The following is a 22226-nucleotide window of genomic DNA, read 5'->3' on the forward strand; positions in this document are numbered from 1 at the left end:
TCTAAGAAATAGATTTAGATCTCACATCAAAAGTTATGTTCGTTTTTACATTTAATATATTATAATTAACTCATTAAAATTTTCTCTAACAATATTCTATATAAAGTTATATTTATCACTGAAAAAGTTACAACATTGCTTTAAAAGTGCATGGACTAACAATTATTTTTTTATTTTTTTAACTTGGAGCTATTACATTGATTTGAAAAAATATTTGTAATTTCACATAACTTAATGGGGTTGATTAGATATAAATTCTATGTAAATTACTTCAATGCCATCACTATATAGTCAAGGAACCGTCTTATAGTGACATGCTAAAATAATGACCAGAAGAATTGTGTGACATCAACTAAGGTGGTCTTTAGCCATCACTATATGTAAATATACCACTTCAAAAAGTAAAAAAAAAATTGTTTTTTTTTTTTTTTTCAAGGAACATGCCAATAGTGCCTTAGCCAAAATCCATCCCAATCCAGACCCAAAACCAAACATAAGATTTTTATTTTGTTTTTTAATTCTCACTCTTATGTTTCATTTTAAGAATTGAACTAAGAATCTGATATTTCACGCTGCATGTGCTTTACACCTGTTTTCTTAATCACTAAGATACATATAAATTTGCCACACGTCTCATGAATTTCTAGATTTATTAGTAGGCTTTAAACCACTATAAATTAAGAAAAATACAAAACAAATTCGCAATCAACTTGAAGATTAGCAGCCATAGTACAATTAAACCAAATATTAATTGGGGATTCTCTCTGAGAGGTTTGAGGATTCCCCTAACGTTCCCCCAATTGATAGGTTCACCTATTGGTTGGTTTTACCACCACACCCCCCACCACAATTTACACCTCTCTCTCTCTCTCTCTAAAGAAAACTTTGAGATCTCAAAGGTATGCCCAAAATTAACAATATATTCCACAAATTCTTTATCTCTTTCCTCTTAATTGTTGAAAAATTTCTTTTTTTTTCTTCGGATTAGGGGGAAAAAAAAAAGAAATCTATTTCTTCGCTTCTCGAATAGATCAGTCAGGCAGATGGAGAAGGAGAAGGAGGAGGCAACTTTCGCCTCGGGATTCGCGAATGAGGAGGAGGCGGCCCGCGCGGCGCTCGTCTCGAAATTCGCGAGCGAGTGTCGCGTGAGCGGCGGATGGGGCAAACGACTCGCAAGGGCGGTGAAGAGCGGGCTAGAGGAGGCCTGGGACCTACTGGACGAGAATCGGGCCCTGATCAACGAGCTGGACCACAATCGGGACTCCGAGACCGGGGACGATCTCGCCCTCAACATCGCCCTCCTCGGTGAGCTCAATGAGAACATGCATCGCGCCGCAGACCTCTACGCCGGCCTCTCCGCCGCCCTCGCCGCCGCCGCCGCGCGAAAAACGAAGGCGCGGAAGGCGAAAGAAGCCGGCAGTGAGAGTACTGCCCGGCCTGAATAAAACAGACAGCTCCTCCTGCATGCGTGGGCAAAGNTGTTTTCGATGTTCGGACTTTCGAATCGACGATCGGCTCCGTTAGAGTTGATCTAGAGTATTTGAAGTGCCTAGAAAATAAATTTTGCGATTTTTCGATATCATTTGCCTAGTGATCGAAGGGGCTCAAAATTAATAATTTTAACGGCTGTGGTGAGCCGGTTGCAAGTTTAACGGTGTAGAAATATCCAAATCATATAAAATTTTGATAGAAAATTCTTTATACCATATAAAACAAGATCAATAATTTTGATTTAAAATTTTAATATCGTATCATCATATTTTGTAAGATTTTTATTTTCAGCCGTTGATTTTGAGCCACTTTGATCACTAGGCAAATGATATCAAAAAATCGCAAAACTTATTTTCTAGATATTTTAAATACTCTAGATCATGTTTAACGGAGCCGATCGTTGATTCAAAAGTCCGAACATCAAAAACAAAGTGAAAGCACGGAGCCCTCCGTGCTTCCATAAGCATCCTAGCCGCACTCTAGTTGTTACTATCAATTTATGTTTACTATATATAGGTCTTTCGAAATCTTAAAAGCACGCACCAAGTTTCTCTCACGGAGTATTGATTCCTAATTAGTAATTTTTTTCCATATGTAATTACTATTTTTAAAGTTTAGCATTTTTAGGCTTCTGGGTTTAGATTTTTTTTTTTTTTTTATTCGAGTTTTAGTTGGATGAAATGTTTAAAGAATCAATTTGGGGCTTGTACATTTGATGATAGGCTAAAAGGCAAAACAAATATCCGTCGCTCTTATGCGTGTCTCATTTAATTCGTGTAAAACATTAGATCAATTTACACCGCACTTTATCGCTNAAACGAAGGCGCGGAAGGCGAAAGAAGCCGGCAGTGAGAGTACTGCCCGGCCTGAATAAAACAGACAGCTCCTGCATGCGTGCGCAAAGTGCAGTACTGCCAAATAAATGAAGATACAGCAAAAGTGCATCTGTCATGGTGCAATCTCAATAAAAAAAAAAGTGTATTGCTGATCTCTATTCGCAATAGAGTGCAGTGCTGTTTGATAATTATTATTTTGATAATATTATTTAAAAATATTTCCCTAAATCACCAAATCATATAGTTGTTGCTATCAATTTATGTTTACTATATATAGGTCTTTCTAAATCTTAAAAACACGCACCAAGTTTCTCTCACAGAATATTGATTCCTAATTAGTATTTTTTTTTTTTCCATCTGTAATTACTATTTTTAAAGTTTAGCATTTTTAGGCTTCTGGGTTTAGAAATTTTTTTTTTTATTCGAGTTTTAGTTGGATGAAATGTTTAAAGAATCAATTTGGGGCTTGTACATTTGATGGTAGGCTAAAAGGCAAAACAAATATCCGTCGCTCTTATGCGTGTCTCATTTAATTCGTGTAAAACATTAGATCAATTTACACCGCACTTTATCGCTATTTGAAATAGTTCAAAAAATTTGGGAGCTGGAAAAGAATGAAAATGGAGTGTTTTGTGAGAAATTAAGAAATTTTTTGAGACCGAATTTATCCGCAAATAGTATGGCTTTGAATTCGCAGAAATTGAAAGAGAGGGTGAAATATGAGATTGTGTGACTCGAACTATTAATTTGGCTGCAGATAAATAATTTTATTTACGACACTAAAATTCATATCTAAATATGTTTTCGCACCATACACTAAATTTAAATATTAAAATTTATTGAAATTATTGGACATGTTTTTATATTTATTCAATAACGTATAATTGCACTTTATGGAAATTTTACCACTCTCATTTGTCAATTTATTTTTAGAAAATTTGCATTTGATATCCACAGCTATTCCAAATTTGCAGACTTATTTAAGATAACAGAAAAATATATGACACAATTTTGTAAATTTTATCATATATGTGCAAAAAAAAAAAANAGGCTAAAAGGCAAAACAAATATCCGTCGCTCTTATGCGTGTCTCATTTAATTCGTGTAAAACATTAGATCAATTTACACCGCACTTTATCGCTATTTTAAATAGTTCAAAAAATTTGGGAGCTGGAAAAGAACGAAAATGGAGTGTTTTGTGAGAAATTAAAGAAATTTTTTGAGACCGGATTTATCCGCAAATAGTATGGCTTTGAATTCGCAGAAATTGAAAGAGAGGGTGAAATACGAGAGTGTGTGACTCGAACTATTAATTTGGCTGCAGATAAATAATTTTATTTACGACATTGAAATTCATTCTTAAATATGTCTTTGCACTTAACACAAAATTCAAAATATTAAAATTTATTGAAATTATTGGATATATTTTTAAATTTATTCAATAACGTATGATTGCACTTTATGGAAATTTTACCACTCTCATTTGTCAATTTATTTTTAGAAAATTTGCATTTGAAATCCACAGCTATTCCAAATTTGCAGACTTATTTAAGATAACAGAAAAATATATGACACAATTTTCTAAATTTAATCATTTATGTGCAAAAAAAAAAAATCTAAAGAAATTTGGAAAAAAAAAAAAAAAAAGAAAAAGAAAAAAAGAGGCTTTTTCGGTGGGCGCGAGGTAGCTTTACAAGGCAACGTTTTCACCATTTAATTTTTTAATGGGCCTAAAATTAAATACCATTTAACAGAATTGGTCCTTTAACATTTAACACGCGGTCCCTACGCTGGTCAAAACAAAGCATGCATATCCCACCGTAGATGCCTAATCCAACGGTCGAGATTTAAAACAATTTCATCTACTATATTATTTAGTAAAAATAATTGAGTTAATTGCATTATTTGTTGCAAACTTTTACTTTTTTTCACTTCAGTCTATAAGGTCGCTCACCTGTATATTTTACTTTATTTAAATTCTAATCATCTAAAATTTTATTAATTTTGACGAAATAGATAACGTTAACTCAAATAAAATCTTACTTAGGCTTAGTTGGTATTAAGGTTTATCTAACGCTATTAGATAAAATGGAGTTGAGGAAAAAATATGTAGGAATCTGTTTCTGCATTTTTCGGTGGGACAGTAAAAATATATCATAACCAACTAATTCCAATATGCGAAATGCAATATTACATACGAAAATCAACAGAGTATTTTTTTAATGTACTTTCTCACCGCACGTAACGCAATATCTTCGCAATTCCAAACAAAATTTAGTACAGTTCAGAAAGCAATAGCTTCTGATGAATTTGGATACTTATTTTTTAAATTTTTAAAAGAGATAGATAGAATATTCCGTTCAATACGGAGAACATCGAATATTCAAAAAAAGATCGTTACCATCGTGTACGATTGTAGCATAGGCCACCACGTTATGGGCTTGTAATCAAAAAGTGCTCGCACGGGGGAGAAGAAGGTAGGGACCAAAGTGAAAAAAGGGCTACAGATTATAGCACTGATTCTTAAATAATTAGAAGGCTAGGGACCAAACTGAAAACTCGGGTGAAGATTGGGAACCAATAGTACAATTATTAATTAATCCTTAATAATTTTCCACCGTTGTTGTAGTTTCATGCTCATATAGGGTACGATATATCGATCAAAAATTAGTTAAGAAAATAGCCCGAAATTCACCCCCCCAAAAAAAAAAAAAAGTCGAAGGAGAGGGAGAAGAGACGAGGATCGAACCAAACCCTAGGAGGAGGAGGAGGAGGAGGACGACGACGACGACGACGACGACGACGACGACGAAGAAGAAGAAGAAGAAGAGGTCGATCGCCCCCTTTCCATGGCACACCCGTCGCCCCCGCATCGGGGCTTCGTCTACGTGGGGATCGTCCTTCTTCTGGGGTTAGGGTTTGGATCCGACCTCGCTATCGCCGCGGGGTTCAAGGTGCCCTTCCGCGTGAAGGACGTGCTCCCGATCCTCCCGCGCCAGGTCTCGTGGCCCATGATGAGCACCATCCACAGCGCCGTCGACCTCTTGCCCTCCTTCGTCGGCTCCGTCGGAGCCGACCCCTCGGGGAGCTCCCTCGCGTGGAAGGGGGCCTGCTTCTTCGAGAACGAGGCGCGGCTCGAGCTCACCGAGGGCGATCGCGAGGATGGGCTCGGCGGGGGGATCCTCCACCTCAAGGTAGATCGCTTGATCTATTCTTATTTTCTTCGTTTCGATCTACAATTAGGACGAGATTGTAGTATTTTGAGTTGATTTGGCTCGTTATAGACCATTTGTTATGTTTGATTTCATGTATTTTATCTTGCAAATGAAGTTTATTTAACTGTTTAAGTAATTCATAAGATGTGTTATAATTCCATGCGAAAATTAGCATAAATTATGCTGGAATGAGCTCAGTTATTGGTTCAATTGTTGCAAATATGAGATTTACTGATCTGCTCTGATGCATTATTGACCATTTATTATGCTCCATTTCATGTGCTTTGTCTTGGGCATGAAGTGTCGAGCTATTTAAGTAATTCATAACGTTAACCTCTTAAAATGTTTTGAGGTGTCACAGTTCCATGTGAAAATTAGCATAAACTGTGCTGGAATCAGCACAACCATTGATTCAACTGTTTTAAATACGAAATCACAATATAGGTGGACTAATTTGCTATTCAAATCAATGCAATACCGCCATTTTGGCACAAGTATAGACTCTAGATTCTACTATCTTTTGATATAGCTTTCTAGTTTGACTTCATTGTAGCTTGTTGTGTATAGAATGGATTGCTTGGATCATTTGCTGGTTTCATGCCTGAAATTTCTATGTGATTTTTTTTTGGTTTTCTTTGTTTTTGTAATCGTTTCGTATCAAACAATTGTTTCTTTTTTCTGTAGACTTCGGCAGCACACAGCTGGACATGCATGGATCTATATGTATTTGCGACACCATACAGGATAACATGGGATTACTACTTTGCCGCACGAGAACATACCCTAGAGATAAAGTCGTGGGAAGAACAAGCAGAAATGGAATATGTCCGTTGACATTTCAAATTTGTACCTTTTATTCATCTTGTCACAAAATTTGATCTCCACTATGCTGATACTTGATTTTTGCATTCAGGTAAAACAACATGGTATTTCTGTTTTCCTTATGCCATCCGGGATGCTCGGAACTTTGCTATCCTTGCTTGATGTCATACCCCTATTTTCGAACACTATCTGGGGCCAGAATGCGAACTTAGCCTTTTTAGAAAAGCACATGGGCGCCACATTTAAGAAACGTTCCCAACCTCCAATAACGAATATTAATGTAGAGGATATTCACTCCGGCGACTTCTTGGCTGTGTCAAAGATCCGCGGACGATGGGGTGGATTCGAGACTTTAGAGAAATGGGTGACGGGTGCATTTGCAGGGCACACGGCGGTTTGTTTAAAGGATGAGATGGGCAACCTCTGGGTGGGCGAATCTGGCCATGAAAATGAGAAGGTATTTTTAAGATCTTTATTACTTTATACTTTTTTTTCCCTTTTTATAACTGCATGGTGTCTAAAATTGCCACTCTGAACAAATACTCGTTCATCTTGCTAAATTGGTTTCAGCATCAATCACTCTTTGATGGGACACATTTTTGTTGGACTTCTAAAATTTTTCCTCGTCACTTGTGGCATTGCTGCCTTTGATCCCTTTGCATTGTCTCATTCGGTTGCCGTGGCAGCAGTCCATTATTTTTAAAAATCCTCAAATATATCAAATTAAGATGAAAATGAACATTTATCATTTAAGTGAATGGAGTTTCTTGCTTATCTCTGAAATGGTGGCAGGGAGAGGAGATTATTGTTGTAATTCCGTGGGATGAATGGTGGGAGTTGGCGCTAAAGGATGACTCCAACCCTCAGATAGCTTTATTGCCATTGCATCCTGACTTGCGTGCGAGGTTTAATGAGACAGCGGCTTGGGAATATGCCAAGAGCATGGCAGGGAAGCCTTATGGTTATCACAACATGATATTCAGCTGGATTGACACGATAGCTGACAACTACCCACCGCCTGTTGATGCTAACTTGGTATTGATCTTTACATAATTTGAAATTTAATGTTCAGTCAAATACATCATATCTCCTATTGTTTTTCCTTGCTCATGTCAGATAGTCTTTAAGAAGAGATGACATGTCCTGTTTTATATTTACCTCTCAGGAAATACTAGGATAAGGCTGATGGTTATGCATAGTGAGGGGTGATTTATTCTTTTACGGTTTAGTAATTAAATTCGAAACTAATATGTTTTAAGATCAATATTTAATATCGTACAAGGTCTGGCTTTAAGTTAGTCTTATGTTGAAACTTACTTGCAATCCATGTTGACATTCAAATATTTACTTTTACTATCCTTTTTTTTTTTTTTGAAGGTAATGTCTGTTATGTCCATGTGGACTAGATTGCAACCTGTTTATGCTGCTAACATGTGGAATGAAGCCCTTAACAAACGGCTTGGAACTGAGGTATGCATAATATTTTTGCCATCTATGTAGCTAATGGGTTATATTATTAAAAGGTATTTCCTTCAGGATTTGGACCTGCATGCGATCATTGCTGAGACCGAAAGACGCGGGATGACATTCGATCAGTTACTCACCATCCCCGAACAAGACGAATGGGTGTACAGTGATGGTAAATCAACTACGTGTGTTGCCTTTGTTCTTGCGATGTACAAAGAGGCCGGAGTGTTTGCCCCATTCTCCGAGTCCATTCAGGTCACTGAATTCACTGTAAGTACATTGAGCTTTCCATCACTGGCCCAGGATAGTTGAAGTTTCCACTCTGAAAGTTCTTTTCTTTTTCCTGAATTTTATTCTTTTTTTTTTTTTCATTGTCGTGGCCTCAAATTACTACCATATTAGTCGTTCTCCCTCGTCGTTAGCTTTCTTTTTACTTACCATTTTACCACTGGCCTGTTAGAACGATTGAGAATATCTTGTTTGGTATATCTCTTTTGTTAACTCCGGTAGCTGGTTTGATTAGGGGTGTGAAAAGATATCCACAAGAAGGTTGATGCAAGGTCCGTAAATCCTTCTTGTCAAAATGTACTAATTAATAGATCACCTCGCAGGTAGTATACTCTTAGCTTTTAATTATTAAGGATTCTAAGGACCTTTGCAATGAAGTCGTGATCACATAGGGAAACTCCCATACCGCACGAATTATCACCAGATATCTCCGTTCCGGCATCCAAACTGGCCTTAAAACTCTTATCCTCTTCAAACTACTCTCATTATCTTCACCAATGTATATTTTTCTATCCTAATTCTAACTATCAACATATTCTTGGTTTGTAGATTCGGGATGCGTATATGCTCAAGATTTTCGAGAGTAACCAAACACGGCTACCAAGTTGGTGTAACTCGGGGGAGGAGAAGCTTCCCTTCTGCCAAATACTCGGAGAATACCGGATGGAGTTGCCAGAGTACAATACAATAGAACCGTACTCGAAAATGAACGAGAACTGCCCTTCGTTGCCGCCGACTTACAAGAGACCGACGCGATGCTGACCCTAATTCCATACCAGGTTTAATTGATAGGTGGGGCAAAAAGAAAAAAAGAAAAAAATCTAAAAGCTCTGGTACTTCGCATATTATTAGTTTTACCCAACATTGTTGTTCCATCTACCATGTAAATAAGTTGCTCTCTTTTATGCTGCCGTTGTCATCGTTGTCCCACTAATAGGCGATAGACATTAATTTCACACGAAATGGGAGAGTACACATGAACAGATGCTGTTGCTGCTTCTTAAGTATCATAGTGTGGACTCAAGATTTGCAGATCAAATCAGATGAAAAGGTGCCCTGATAGCAAATTTAGTTTCAATATTTGTAATCCTCAAGAGTAATCTTTTGTATTTTATTATCATAAATGTTTTTAATGAAACTTGCTTGAACTTGAATGGTGTGCTACATTCTCTCAACTTACTATAGATAGCTACTTGGGGAATCGTACTATTGTAGTAGTGCATTTTCTTTTGGAATTTACCCCCCCTTTTTCTGGTCTTCCCCATTTGCTCTGCTCTGCTCTGCTTCTGCAGGAACATGTTGCGAAGACCGTATCGATCATGCAATTGTCGGACTGCATGAATATTTCGTTCAGTGTATTTTTTGAATTAATTTAAACTTTTATATATTTGATTAATAAGAAGTTTTATTTTAAACTGGATATTATGTACGACTTTTAAATTATCTTTTTAGATAAAATTATATTATTCTATCAAAATCATGAAGAACAAGTTTTTTGAAAACTTAGAAGTTTACTTGAAAATTTTTATACGGAATAATTTAACCGGACAGCCAAATAAGGCCTTAAGCTTGGAGAGAACGGTAAAGCCGCAATTCAATCAACTAACACATCAGCAAATCAAGCACATTATTACACATTAGCTCAGATCGCAGTTCTTAGTAATTGATTCAGCAAGCACTTCTCAATGCGAAATTCAGTAACCCATCATCGACGGATCCACGAGAACACGATAAGCGGGCCGCCCAAACTGTCGAATACGATTGCATATATTTTCGTACAACAGATTTTACATGCTATTATTGTTGTTTATTATTCGCCGTCCTAATAGGAGGTTCTTAAAGTTATTCCAACCGATCCTAGATATCTCACCGTCCACATATATCCGATCTCTCTGTGCCCATAATTTATCCGTTCTCTCCGCCCGTTATCACGTCTACAGCTTGGAGGGGGATACATACCAACCCCACGGATCATCGGAGACGTACTGCGTCACTTGCTTTACGGATAAGTAGTTCTCGAGTCCCCTGCAAAGTTTTTAATTTAAGTGAGAATAAAATGCAGGTTGAATATTCATGAAGGATAATAATAAATATTTAATGATAGTACGAACTTGGTTAAGGGGGTAATAAAATGAAAAAAAAAAAAAAAAAAAAAATAGCTCACCATTCGCCAAGCTCGCGACCGAAGCCGCTGCGCTTGTTCCCTCCCCAAGGGGCTTGACAGAAGCAGGGCTGTGAGCAGTTTATCCAAACTATCCCAGCTTGAATTTCCTGGAGAGGCAAATGGAGATATTCTTGTTAACGTTGGTTTAAGTGTGATTCAATGTATCCCACATCTTTTCTCTCTCGAATGAAACAGAAAAATGTCACACATATTAAATGTAAGTTACTAACTGGATCATTAGACATGGTGTAAGAGAAACAAAATTATCAGGGCAAATTTAGTAAATGCAATTGTTGTTTTTTTTTTTTTTTTTATACTTAGAGCATACCTCAGCTAGCCTCTGGCACCGCTCTAAATCATTAGAAATAACACCACCACCTAAGCCGTATCTGGATATAAAAATTGAAAGATAGAATTAATTACTTATGCTTGCAGAACATTTTGCCATTTGAAGTTTAGAGATCTATACACGGAATTCAATAATAATAATAATTAGAAGCATACTGAGTATCATTAGCAAGTTCGATAGCTTCCTCCTCAGTGCTGAATTCTTTAACACAGAGGACTGGCCCGAAAACTTCCTCTCTCCAGATTTGCATCGATGTGTTCACGTCAGTTATAATCGTGGGCTCAATAAAGAACCCTTTCTCCAGATGCTGCGAATTTCATCAAAATTAATATGCATAATTTCCAAGTAGTCGCACAAATATATCACAATACTATGAGCAATGCGTGTACTTACAAAGAAAGAGAGGACTTACCTTGGGACGAACACCACCGGACAAAATAGTAGCGCCTTCATTTTTGGCTGTTGAGATGAGTTTCTTTATCTTTTCATACTGAAACAAAGATAAACATGGTATAAGAATTTCCAATACCAAAAGGAAAACATAGAGGTGCGTCATATAAATTTCTAATGCACCGACAAATATATTTGTTTGTGTGATCGCGTTGGACATTAGGGAATACTCCGATACTTTTATCATACAAGTGTTTAGATAACATCAACTTTCACTACTCAAGCTGAAGTCTTCCTTTTAGCAGACATTCAAAAATGGTCAACTTAAGCTAGCATGTCGAAAAGATGTCGAAATGATTATGATCTCTCTCTCTCTCTCTCTCTCTCTCTCTCTCTCTCTCAATTCACATAACTTCTAAAGCCCTTGCTCAATCAATATAACAGTACTCAATCACGCATACTACTGAAATTTAATACCTGTCCTTCATTGACGACAGGTCCAAGCCTGCAGCCTTCCTCCAATGGATCCGAGACTTTAATATTTTTGGCCCATGCAACAAGTCTCTCTAAAAATTGTTTTGCTATTTTTTCCTGAAATTTCACAGCTAAAATACTTCAATGCAAGGAAATTTTCTCCAGCTATAAACAATGAATGATAAAAAATAAATGCTAGAAATGTGTTAATGTAAATATTTAGGACGGAAATTTGGATGGTTACACATAACAAGATGATATGCAAAATAAGCAATGGTACCCAAACACTTACATGTATAAGGAGACGAGAAGTTGCACTGCATATTTGGCCATTCGTCCAAAAGCACCCAAATAAAGCCCATTCAACAGCTGTTTTCGATAATAAAATACCCTTCAGTACTGTCTTGAATTAACGAAGCCTTTAAATTAATAAGGCCTTAAATGTACTATCATAAGACAAAAACACAAATTGTGCTCTCATAGTTCACCTTTGGTCAAATGTTTCAAGACGGTAAGTTACTAATTCATCAAGTGACTTGAGAGAGAGAGAGAGAGAGAAAGAGAGATAGAGAGAGAGACCTTTGTCAATGTCGACGTCATCAAATACAATAAGAGGACTTTTACCGCCAAGCTCCAATGAGACAGGCTGATAACAAGAATAACAAAATGAGGATCAAAGCAGATGAACCATCATCATCAATCCGAATCAAACGATCAGGAAAGAAATTAAGAAAGAAATTATGAACATTGCAAGCTAATGAAAACAAAGAAGAAATGTGAAACACAACAATAAGTCACCCAATCAAGATTTACAAACCTTGACCAGTTGAGCTGCAGCAGTCATAATCCTTCTACCAGTTTCTGTGCTTCCAGTAAATGCGATCTATACCATTACAAACAAAGAAGTTTTCACGCACTTAAGAGGGCCAGCATCTCTTATTTGAATAGTCTCAGTGGCACTATAATAAAAACCGAATGCATGCATCAAGTGAAAAAACCGAACCTTGTCCACATGAGGATGTGCTGCTAAAGGAGCACCAGCGTCAGGACCTAACCCAGTCACTATGTTTAAGACACCGGGAGGAAGCCCCACTTCTTTACACACATCGGCAAGCTCTAAACAAGTCCTGATGGGAAAGATATTGTCAAGTCATAGCCAGTTACATTATACGAAAAACCGAATAGGTAAAAACATTTCAAGTCTTACACTGAAGCCAATTCAGACGGCTTTAGAATAGCTGTACACCCAGCAGCCAAGGCAGGAGCGACCTTCCAAGTAGCCATCAATAGGGGATAATTCCTTCATTTTCCAGAAAAAGGAAAGAAAAAGAACATGATATTTCAATTTGTGTTGATGTAATGGTTTAACTACATAGATGATACAAGTCCCTTGCACACAATATCAGTAGATACAAGAAGCATAAAAAGATGGCCTCCACAAAGAATGATCATGTACCAGGGAGTGATCAATGCAACAACTCCTATAGCTTCTTTAAGCACATAGCTCTTGAATGTTTCCATCGGAAGAGAGATTGGAGCCTTTTGCTTTTTATCTAAGGCTTCTGCAAGATCTGCATAGTACTCAAAACAACCAGCAACATCATCCTGAAAAGACCGAACATTGGAAAATGAATGAGCAGGCAGCGAGAATCTGCATGCTATGCCAATAAAAAAGGGGAAGTGTTTCTAGAACTAGCAGCCCTACAATGTCCCATGCTGCTTCATCTAGAGGCTTCCCGCAATCAATTGACTCTAGCTTAGCCAGCTGAGATTTCCTCTCAGTTATCTGCACCATCCAAAATTATAGAGCTTAATTAGACTAATAATAATACAATGAATAGATAACAAAATACTGGTTCAACAGTAAAAAAGCACTTTTCTGATCAGTGGAGCTATTCATGAATACCTGCTCATATCAAATAGTAGCTGATATAAGTAGTTTAACTTCATGAAACATATTAAATTCATTTAAAACGAACTTCCTATTCTTAGGTTATAGGAAACATCTCTTTGTAATCACAGAAACTAGTAAGTAAATAATAATGACTACCGACCATTTGGATCTAGAAACGATTCACTACTAACGAAGTTTCATAGAAGAAAGCTTCAGGTTAACATTAAGAAGTTCCAAAACCATTCTAATACCAAGAGGCTGACATGCATGAGTGTCAGTTGCTGTAGTGATGAATAAGAAATTCGTTATTGAGAATCCAGTTTGTTAAAGAATAAGAACTATGGGTCAAGTTGAAAGCAGAACATGTTTGCATGCAACACAAGATCAGTACAGGAACTAACATGCTCAAAGAACCACATTCTTATCAACAAAATGTTTGAATTATAAATTACTACAGGCAGAAGTTGGATTTTGTAGAATATCCAGTTCAAAATGAAGTAAGTTTGACACATTTGAACTGGGTAAAACAAGATTTAGAACCTCAAATCTGATGTAACCTACATATCATTCAATTCTAGTGTACTAATCAGTGTGAATCTGATACTATACTCCCGTGCATCGACTAGTACTTGGACTACTTAACAGAAATTTAGTCATGGAGTTACGATTTCGTTACGTAATTAAATATGATCATCTCAAAGGTACGGCAAAGGCACAGAGATCGCGTACTCCAACATAAGAAGGGAAAAGATTAAGATCATCTCAAAGGGTTCATCACCTTCGCCGCGATCGCGCGGAGGTGCTTGGCGCGCGCGGCCCCTGAGGCGCGCGCCCAATCCCGGCCCCGATTCCTCGAGAGCGCCCTTCGCGCGGCCTCCACCGCGAGATCTACGTCCTCCGCGGTCGCCGCGGGCACGTCCCCTGCACGATGCGCCGCCACACTGAGCCAACGCCGACACTAAAATCCGAAACCCTAGTGCCGAAACAGAGGGAGGGGGGGGAGGGGGAGAAGAGGCGATCGAACCGATGACAGCTTCGGAGGCGGGTTGATGATGGGGATCCGCTTCTTCAGCAGCGGCTCGCGCCACTCCCCGTCGATGAAGAGCCACGGCGAGGGACCTCTAATGGCGGCGACGCTGGCTTCGGCTACTACGATCGTCGGAGAGAGGAGGAAGGAGACGAGCTCCGAGAAGAGAAGAGGGAAGTGGGGAAGAAGAGGACAAATAGAGCGACGGGTATATCTTATCTTTATATATATATATATATAGAGAGAGAGAGAGAGAGAGAGAGAGAAGAGAGATAAATAAATAAATAAATAAATAAATATTTTATTGGAAAAAAAAAAGGTAGCAAAAATGTGGCCGATATATGCGGGTGCGATGGACCGTGCGAAGCAATTTTTTTCTCTAAATAATTTTTAGGTTGAGAATAACATTCTCTTAAACTCAAGTTTTAAATTAAAAAAAAAATACTATTATTTGCTTGAAAAATTGAAACTATGATTATCTTAATTTTTTATTTATTTTATAAAAAAATTTTATAGTTAATTATTTTCTATCTCACTTTATTTTTGATTGTTAACTTTGCCATTATTGAAGGCAAAATAGATTACGGTGTTTTGAAAAAATAGAAATTCAGACAAATTTAATTTGCGGTGAAATTAAACAATAAAAGTTGATATTTAGGAGTGAAAATAACTTTACCTTTCTCGACTTAAACAGAAATAATTGTGTTCTTATGCTCCGTTTGACTTTGAAATAAATCAGAGACAACGAAAATTATATCTACTAGTCTATCAAACACTATAAAATATGACAAAAATAGCTATTCCAATAATAAAATATCTGTATCATTAGTACCAACATTTTCGACCAGATTTACTAATTATTTTTTAAAAAGCTTAAGTAACTAAAAAAAATAATATTTTAAGTATTTATATTCAATCCATTCAACTCCTACCTTTTAACTCTCTTTTATTGATTGAAGTTGTACTTTTTCGGTAGTTTGGACCGAAAGAAACTTGACTATTTTTCGAGCCACATCCCACAACGAGATCCGATCATTCGAATGTGTCAAACTTTTGATGAGTGACTGGACCTTACTTCATTGAGCAATCTCCATCACCCTTGCTACACCTCTCTCTCCTTACCTCTCTTATTAGTTATTACTGCTTACTTATTACTGTTTACTTTTTATTCCTTTCTTTTATTACTTCGTTCTTTCTTCTATACCTTTTCTTTCTCGGAGACCGTAGTTGTCTTCACTATGTACACTGAATTCATCCCGCTTTATGAATGAAGCAGGTAACTTGCTACCTATTTTTTCAAAAAGAAGTTGTACTTTTTCAATCAATGAGTGGGATACAGAGGAGTTATTCCTTTCTATAGCATATCTACCGCAAGCAAGGGCCACACCTTACACAACTTTTTTTAAAAAAAAATAATGAGAGAATATATATTATTTATTTTATTTAATTTTTTAAAAAAAATTTAGGTAAAAATATTAAAATAAGTAATAATTATTATTCTTAGCTAATTACGCTGGGAACGACCTGTACCTTACACAACTTTTTTAATACAAAACTGGTCCACTAACGATAACGAGTACACAAAAGCTTTTTATTTGGTCCCTTAAATTAGCAATAACATTTTTTAAAAAATTGAAAATTATAATATAAACAAATACTCGCACCTTTCTCCAACGTGTATGCACATGCTAAGATTCACGAGCATGTGCATAAAGTAACCATTCTATCTTTTTCTATAATTTTTTTTTTTTTTTCCCCCTGAGAGGAGTTAGCATGGAGTTAAAAATGTTATTAACAAAAATAGAACTTTGATTACTATTTGGCAAACTAGTTCAACCACATAAACGAAAAAAAAAAAACAAAAAACAAAGAAAAAAAAAAGATCAATGGGGAACTTGAAATGGTGAAGAAACTTTACATGATGATTATGAAGATAAAAAATAACATGCCCCAAAAGGCCACCTGCTACACTTAAGCTCAACCACTAAATTAGCAATGCTTATACTGTGAATTGTTCTACAAAAAGTTTTACAACAATAATTAAGCAAAGATAACAAAAAATCCTACCATCAACAGGCAAATTCCACAAGAAGTTTTGCTGTTACGATCCGACGGGTTTCCCGTTCAGTTTAGGAAAAGGATCTTGTTTGCTGAGAACGACGACTTTGCTTTTGTGCGCGAAATAACCCTTCATAAGGTTCTTGTAAATGAGAATGGACATTATACACTCCACCTGCAAAGTACAGGAGAGTAATGATCAGATCATGTTACATAAGAAGAACCACATGGTGGGCCATTTGGTTGATCTTCGACAAAAAGAAGAGCTCCCCAAGTCTACTTTTAGCAGACATTCGTTCATTCAGAAGCCATTGGCTTTCTCTTTGTAATAGGTAGGTTATTGTAATTGGTTAAGGTTGGTTTTTTTTTTTTTCCGACGATCCTCCTGAGGCCTAGTTGTCTCAACCTTTTGCTAAATTCATCTTCCTATTGAATGAAGCGGTAGCATACTACCTTACTCTCAAAAACAAAAAAAAAAAAAGAAATGTAGCACGTTGGTGACACAAAGTTGAGAAAATGAAGGGAAAAATGAGAAGTACCTCGTCGACATCCATGTCAATTTCAAGCCATTTCAATGCTTTGACGATTACTTCCAGCTTAATTTGATGTGCCTTGCTGGGGTCCTTTTGTTTTTGGATTATGTAACTGCGCAAGAAAGATGTGCATGTCAATTTCGAGCCGTCACAAAGCTTTGATGGCGATTTTTCAGCTTAGTTTGATATTCCTTTCTGAATGGGTAAATTGAACCACTCATCCTCAACCTTTTCTAATAGTTTCAGTTTGGGTCCCGACTTTTTGAGTTGCTATAATTGGGTCCACAGAATTGTACTGCAGCGCAAAGCAAGGTTGCAGACCTAATTGTAAAACATGCAGGACGAGAGGCAAACTGATATTACACTAAGGGCATGTTTGGTTCATGTTTGGAATGGAAATGGGAAATGGAATTGGATTGCTTTGGAATGGAAAATGGAATGACGAATCCTTCAAAAATGTTTGGTTCATTATTGGAATGGAAATCGGAATGAAAATTTAAAATTGTTGAGAAAAGGTTTTGATTTAAGATAGAGGAGAGTGACGAAGGGAGAGGAGGTGGGTGTTGGTGAAAGAGAATTTTGAATAGTTTGCTTTGAAATGAGCCAATCCGGGATTCAAAGCCGGATTGGATCATAAATAGATTTGGCCATTTCCATTCCGGAGTGGAATGGGAATCGGAATCCAATTCCTATAAAACAAACAACAACTATCGGAATCAATGAATTCCATTCCGATTCCATAGTCTAAAATAGGTGAACCAAACATGCCCTAAAGGTTAAGAATCCTGATGTAATTTACCCATTTTTAAATGATATAACTGGGAAAAGAAATCAAAATCAATCTAGTTATCATAATTCGTATGCTTACATTTTCTTCACTAATCTTTGATAGACCTGTAGTTCTAGCTTCTCCAGCACCAGGTACACACCTGATCTTAAGAACCTGAAGGGTACAGGAGTTAGCAATGGAAGTTTAAGAAGTATACTACTAACTAGAGTGAAGGATGACGAAAAAAACATACTGGTCTTCATGCTGTTGAAGAGCCCGCCTTAGAAGTTGGAGATCTCCCCTTTTCAGTGCATTCACAACATCTGCATACTGCAAGAGTCAAGTTAGCACCTGTAGGAAAAAAAATTTAAAAACCTTAATCTGAAGAGGATCTTTGATCCTTAGCAGAAGTCATCTATAATTTGCCAAAATAAGAGATAAATCAAGGTTTTTCTTAAAAAAAATAAATTTAACAAAGGCCAATAGTAATTTCGATGCTAAATTTTGCATTTGATGTACTAAATAATTTAAAGAACCTGCTATGATTCATTACATCTAGCACTACAGTGTACTATTGTTGGCAAATTGTCTATATCCAAAACAAAAAGGTAAAAAGTTTTTCCATCTGCTTTCGAGCCCATGGATATACAATTAACCCATATATTTTCTTGGATAATATAACAATAGGTCAAAATTAACAAGAGTATCCAGATTTGTAGTACTATGATACAGTAATATAGAATGCAAAAAAAAAGTTCAAGAATCAGTTCCTGAATGTGGACAATTAAGTACTTCATTGTGCATTTAAGGAAGCGGCAAAGCACAAGATCATACCTCAACTAAATTATACTTCTCGAGAAGCCACATTTTAGGCAAGATACCTATTGAAAGCTTTACTGGAATAAGATACTTCAAAATCATCCTACATCCAAAATAGAATAAGTTAGAATCTGATTGTGATAAAATATACAGCATCGAAGGCATTTATTGGCCACTCAATAAAAATTAATGCTTAAGAAATCGGCAAATAAAAGATGTTTGTTAAGAAAAGCTATAGTAACTAGGGGAAAAAGGTCTTCTTGAAGAAGAACTTTGCCGCAACACCATTTTACTATCAGCTGTACAGGTAACTCTTCAAGAATAAATGACGAGGCTGAGAAGCCACAACACCACTTAACAAAATAAAAAGAGTACCTTAAATTTGTTCGACTTCTAGAGTTGCAATGCGTCAATGCATACGTTAACTTCTGATCGGCCTGTCCTATTTCAAAAGATGAAAAAGCTGTAATATCCTTCGCAGCTTCACTATTTGTTCTGCTGAATAAGCTGTTAATAAAATCAGAAGTTTGAATAGATGGCAGGCATTGACTTGCTTAGCCCTCTTGGAGCTTCTACAGCTGTGCTTATTGAGCAGAGATGTTTGAAAAGCACAAAAACAAAGCAGCTTCATACTGAAGCAAAAGTAGAAGCTTCAATGGAGCTTCTACTTTTTAAGCTCAGAAGCTCATTTAAACTTTCTATATAGCAAAAGCTATAACCTCACTGTTTGCCAATTGCTTGTCCGCTACTTTTCACAATAGAAAATCCGTTCAAAAGCTAGGCAAAACGGACATTTCCTCCAGTGTCAATATCATAGTTTCAAGCAGCATTAGAATAGTAATAAAAGAATAGGAAAGAGAGAGTTGGCATTCATCAAGCAATACTTACAGCAAGAAAATTTTCATTAAAGACCTCCAAGCGACCCGTGTAATACATGTATGTGACCTGTTGTGTGAATCAGGCGAAATTGGACAGTTTATTAACCAATAAATATGGATCTAAAGCCATAAAATGTCCGTTCAACACTAATGGCGGCAAAACATGTGGTTCCCTAACCTTGTCTTTAGCTGGAAACTCCTCAAAGTCAAATATCCGAGCAGTTTCAATACTTCTTATGACGCTGCGACAAAGGTGAACAGTGCCAAGCTGCAAAATATAAATAGCAAATATTAGCCTGGAGTCATTACAAAGAAAGATAACTATGGATACAGTATTGCGTGGTGAAATTAACTGAAGCAATCTGAACCAAGTCGACTTGATGAAAGAATCTATGTTAATTGGTGGTCTGGTTTTCAATTTGGCCTATGTTAGACTGAGAAGGTTAAAGTAAATTTTTATAGAGGTTCATACAAGCAAAAGAATGTATTTCCTCCTGCAACAGGACCCAAGAACAACGTGATAAAAAAAAGATCCCAATTGACATAATACAATCAAAATAAGGAATCCAATCAACAACAAAAATAAGAGATAAGAAACAAACCTTGAAGTATATTTTGAACAATTGGCAGGTGACATACAATGCTCCAACACGCTTAGGTCCTTTGCCCTGTAAAATTTGAAGGATGCAATGAGTATATAAAAGTTACCAAAGAAACATAACTGATACTTAAAAGCAATGGAGGACTAACAAGATTAAAAGTTTCATTTCCATCATCATAATATGATGAAACTAAGTTGAATCAGCGTCTAGATGTTCTTCCGTCTAAATATAACTATTAACTAGAAACACAGAGTAAAATAAGAAGTTGAAGTCTACAAGATTGTGTATTGATATATCTAGCTTGATCTATCTATGGGGTGAAAAAGTAAGATTATAAGGCCTCGCTCACTTCAAAGAACCTCACGGGGGATTTCAAACATTGGTTTATAATCGAAAAGAAAGTTTGGTTATCAGAAAATCGGTCCCTTAACTACCATTCATCACGAAGATTGTTCGACAACCCTAGCATGTGCTTCGAGCAACAATTAAAAACCAAAGTAATTTACTGAGCGAAAAACTGAGCTAAACCGAACTAATACTTTTGGCAAAGCATTGCATGTAACAAAACATGGCATTTAACACAATCAAGGTACAAAATTAAACTACAAGATTAAAACTCTCTCGAGATCGGAGAACGATACCGCAAGAGCCCCGAAGACCTTCATCAAGAACGATCCTGCGCTCTGCAGCTTCTCTGGATTCTTATCATTCAATGCCAACTCCCTATCGGCCTACAAAATTTTAGAGGACTTAAACCCTAAACCCTAATTTCTTCCCCAAAACGCTAAAAAAACCCTTTCCTTTTATTGGGGGGGGGGGAAATCACGATTACCTTCTCAGCAAGCAACCTTATCTCGAGCGCTACAACTTGCATCGCCTCCATCGCCCACGGCGTCTCCCAATTCCGAAACTCCTGTAGAAACGAACTGAGCGATCCACCACCCCAACCTCATTAGATCCCCAAAAACCTCATCGGAAACACCAATAGAGGGGGAAAGAGAGATAGAGAGAGATCCTCTTACTTCGCAGCTTTCTCGTAGGAGGCGTAGGCGTCAGCGAAGCGGCGGAGGCGATAGCTCTGGAGGGATCGGAGGAGGGGGATTATGGTTTCCCCGAGGTTGGAGAACCTCTCCGATTGGTTCACCAAGCGGGGCCAATCGTGGAAGGCGACGAGGGCATCGGCGACGCCGAGGAGAGGGCAAGGGGAGGAGGAGGAGGAGACGGCGAGGAGGGGCTTGAGGGCTCCGCCGTCCTGGGCGGCGATGGCGTCGGAGAAGCTCGCGAGGTAAGAGGAGATGCGGCGGTGAGCCTCGCCCATGCTGAGGTACGCCATGGGAGGGAGCGCGAAGGTGGAGAGAGAGAGAGAGAGAGAGAGAGAGAGAGAGGAAGGAGACGGATTCGGTGCTATTTAATGAAGGGGAAACGAATTCGGCGACGAGATACCTCGGGATTGGATTCCGCGACGGAACACGTCGGAGATTCTAATCGGTGGTGGCGAGTGAACTGTGTGGGGGATGGGAAATTCGGTGACGAGATGCGTTGCACCGCCGACTTCAATGTTAAGTTACTTTGCCGACTTCTTAGCAAAGTAGTTTCCGAATCCTATTAGGACTAGAGAACTGCTATTTGTACTTAACAATACTAAACTTGCATATTAGCATAAAATTATTATTCCTCATATGGATAGAATGTGAAATTTATATTTACTTTCTGTGTGTACAAATAGAATTACCTTTTAGACTATGGTATTGAAAGGGTCAATGACAAATTAGCTAGCTACGTGGATTATGTTGTGTGTCTTTTATTTTTGGTTTTCTGGTGTAACTTTTTGAATGGCATAGTGAATTGTTGACTCGGATGAACTGGAACTAATTAAGATCCCATTTGACTTTCTAAATTGCAACTTTCATAACTTTTGACATTTTTTTTAAATTTTTTTAAGGCTAGAAGCACCGACAAAAACATAAGATTTTCTTTTGAAACCTTCGTTATTTCTAACACACTTTTATCAAAATTTTTGCCTTTTTTGGAAGGCATGTAAGCATGTTATATATATATATATATACTATATATATACTATGTGCAAAAATTAAGTTATGTTGGTAATTGTTGCTTCTGCTTTAATTTCTTCTTTGTACCAATTGACAATA

The 22226-nt window shown here is 37.2% G+C and overlaps 4 protein-coding genes across 6 annotated transcripts; 2 read left to right on the forward strand and 2 right to left on the reverse strand.

Annotated features, from left to right (window-relative positions):
- LOC109725818 (protein ELF4-LIKE 4-like) lies at positions 683-2555 on the forward strand. 3 transcript variants are annotated; one of them, XM_020255190.1, is made up of 2 exons: positions 683-1394; positions 2315-2555. In XM_020255190.1, the coding sequence occupies exons 1-2, from the start codon at positions 1044-1046 to the stop codon at positions 2363-2365; spliced, it is 402 nt and encodes a 133-aa protein (XP_020110779.1). In that variant the 5' UTR covers positions 683-1043; the 3' UTR covers positions 2366-2555. The 3 variants fall into 3 exon arrangements, with proteins under 3 accessions (XP_020110779.1, XP_020110780.1, XP_020110778.1); XM_020255191.1 differs by having other exon boundaries at positions 684-1427; positions 2351-2555; XM_020255189.1 differs by lacking the exon at positions 2315-2555 and having other exon boundaries at positions 684-899; positions 989-1472.
- Positions 4980-9273, forward strand: LOC109725769. Its single transcript, XM_020255113.1, has 7 exons — positions 4980-5521; positions 6227-6367; positions 6456-6821; positions 7157-7399; positions 7742-7834; positions 7901-8101; positions 8669-9273. Exons 1-7 carry the CDS (start codon positions 5177-5179, stop codon positions 8879-8881), a joined length of 1602 nt encoding a protein of 533 aa, XP_020110702.1. The 5' UTR covers positions 4980-5176; the 3' UTR covers positions 8882-9273.
- LOC109725608 (betaine aldehyde dehydrogenase 2-like) lies at positions 9735-15672 on the reverse strand. The gene is given in 17 exon segments (XM_020254847.1): positions 9735-10144; positions 10284-10390; positions 10612-10672; positions 10788-10939; positions 11045-11122; positions 11500-11613; positions 11789-11865; positions 12076-12142; positions 12314-12379; positions 12500-12623; positions 12704-12796; positions 12953-13101; positions 13202-13282; positions 14169-14331; positions 14434-14494; positions 14497-14536; positions 15622-15672. Coding segments are annotated over 17 exon segments (1575 nt in total). The 3' UTR covers positions 9735-10053.
- Positions 16288-21612, reverse strand: LOC109725362 (enhanced ethylene response protein 5). The gene is made up of 12 exons (XM_020254519.1): positions 21099-21612; positions 20909-21002; positions 20718-20807; positions 20077-20142; positions 19653-19742; positions 19485-19541; positions 18972-19033; positions 18612-18699; positions 18031-18107; positions 17877-17951; positions 17015-17120; positions 16288-16650 (listed from the first exon to the last, which is right to left on the reverse strand). The coding sequence occupies exons 1-12, from the start codon at positions 21407-21409 to the stop codon at positions 16519-16521; spliced, it is 1248 nt and encodes a 415-aa protein (XP_020110108.1). The 5' UTR covers positions 21410-21612; the 3' UTR covers positions 16288-16518.

Source organism: Ananas comosus, linkage group 20 (assembly GCF_001540865.1).
Source record: "Ananas comosus cultivar F153 linkage group 20, ASM154086v1, whole genome shotgun sequence".
Taxonomy (NCBI): domain Eukaryota; kingdom Viridiplantae; phylum Streptophyta; class Magnoliopsida; order Poales; family Bromeliaceae; genus Ananas; species Ananas comosus.

Bases quoted from the DNA above. Each gene is read 5' to 3' on its own strand.
- LOC109725769 (XM_020255113.1), top strand. From the start codon at position 5,177: ATGGCACACCCGTCGCCCCCGCATCGGGGCTTCGTCTACGTGGGGATC. The intron at 7,835-7,900 runs GTATGCATAATA...TATTTCCTTCAG, and splicing joins ACAAACGGCTTGGAACTGAG to GATTTGGACCTGCATGCGAT. The intron at 8,102-8,668 runs GTAAGTACATTG...CTTGGTTTGTAG, and splicing joins TTCAGGTCACTGAATTCACT to ATTCGGGATGCGTATATGCT.
- LOC109725362 (XM_020254519.1), bottom strand. From the start codon at position 21,409: ATGGCGTACCTCAGCATGGGCGAGGCTCACCGCCGCATCTCCTCTTAC. The intron at 20,143-20,717 runs GTATCGTTCTCC...CAAATTTTACAG, and splicing joins AGGTCTTCGGGGCTCTTGCG to GGCAAAGGACCTAAGCGTGT. The intron at 18,108-18,611 runs GTATGATCTTGT...TGACTCTTGCAG, and splicing joins AGAAGTATAATTTAGTTGAG to TATGCAGATGTTGTGAATGC.
- LOC109725818 (XM_020255190.1), top strand. From the start codon at position 1,044: ATGGAGAAGGAGAAGGAGGAGGCAACTTTCGCCTCGGGATTCGCGAAT.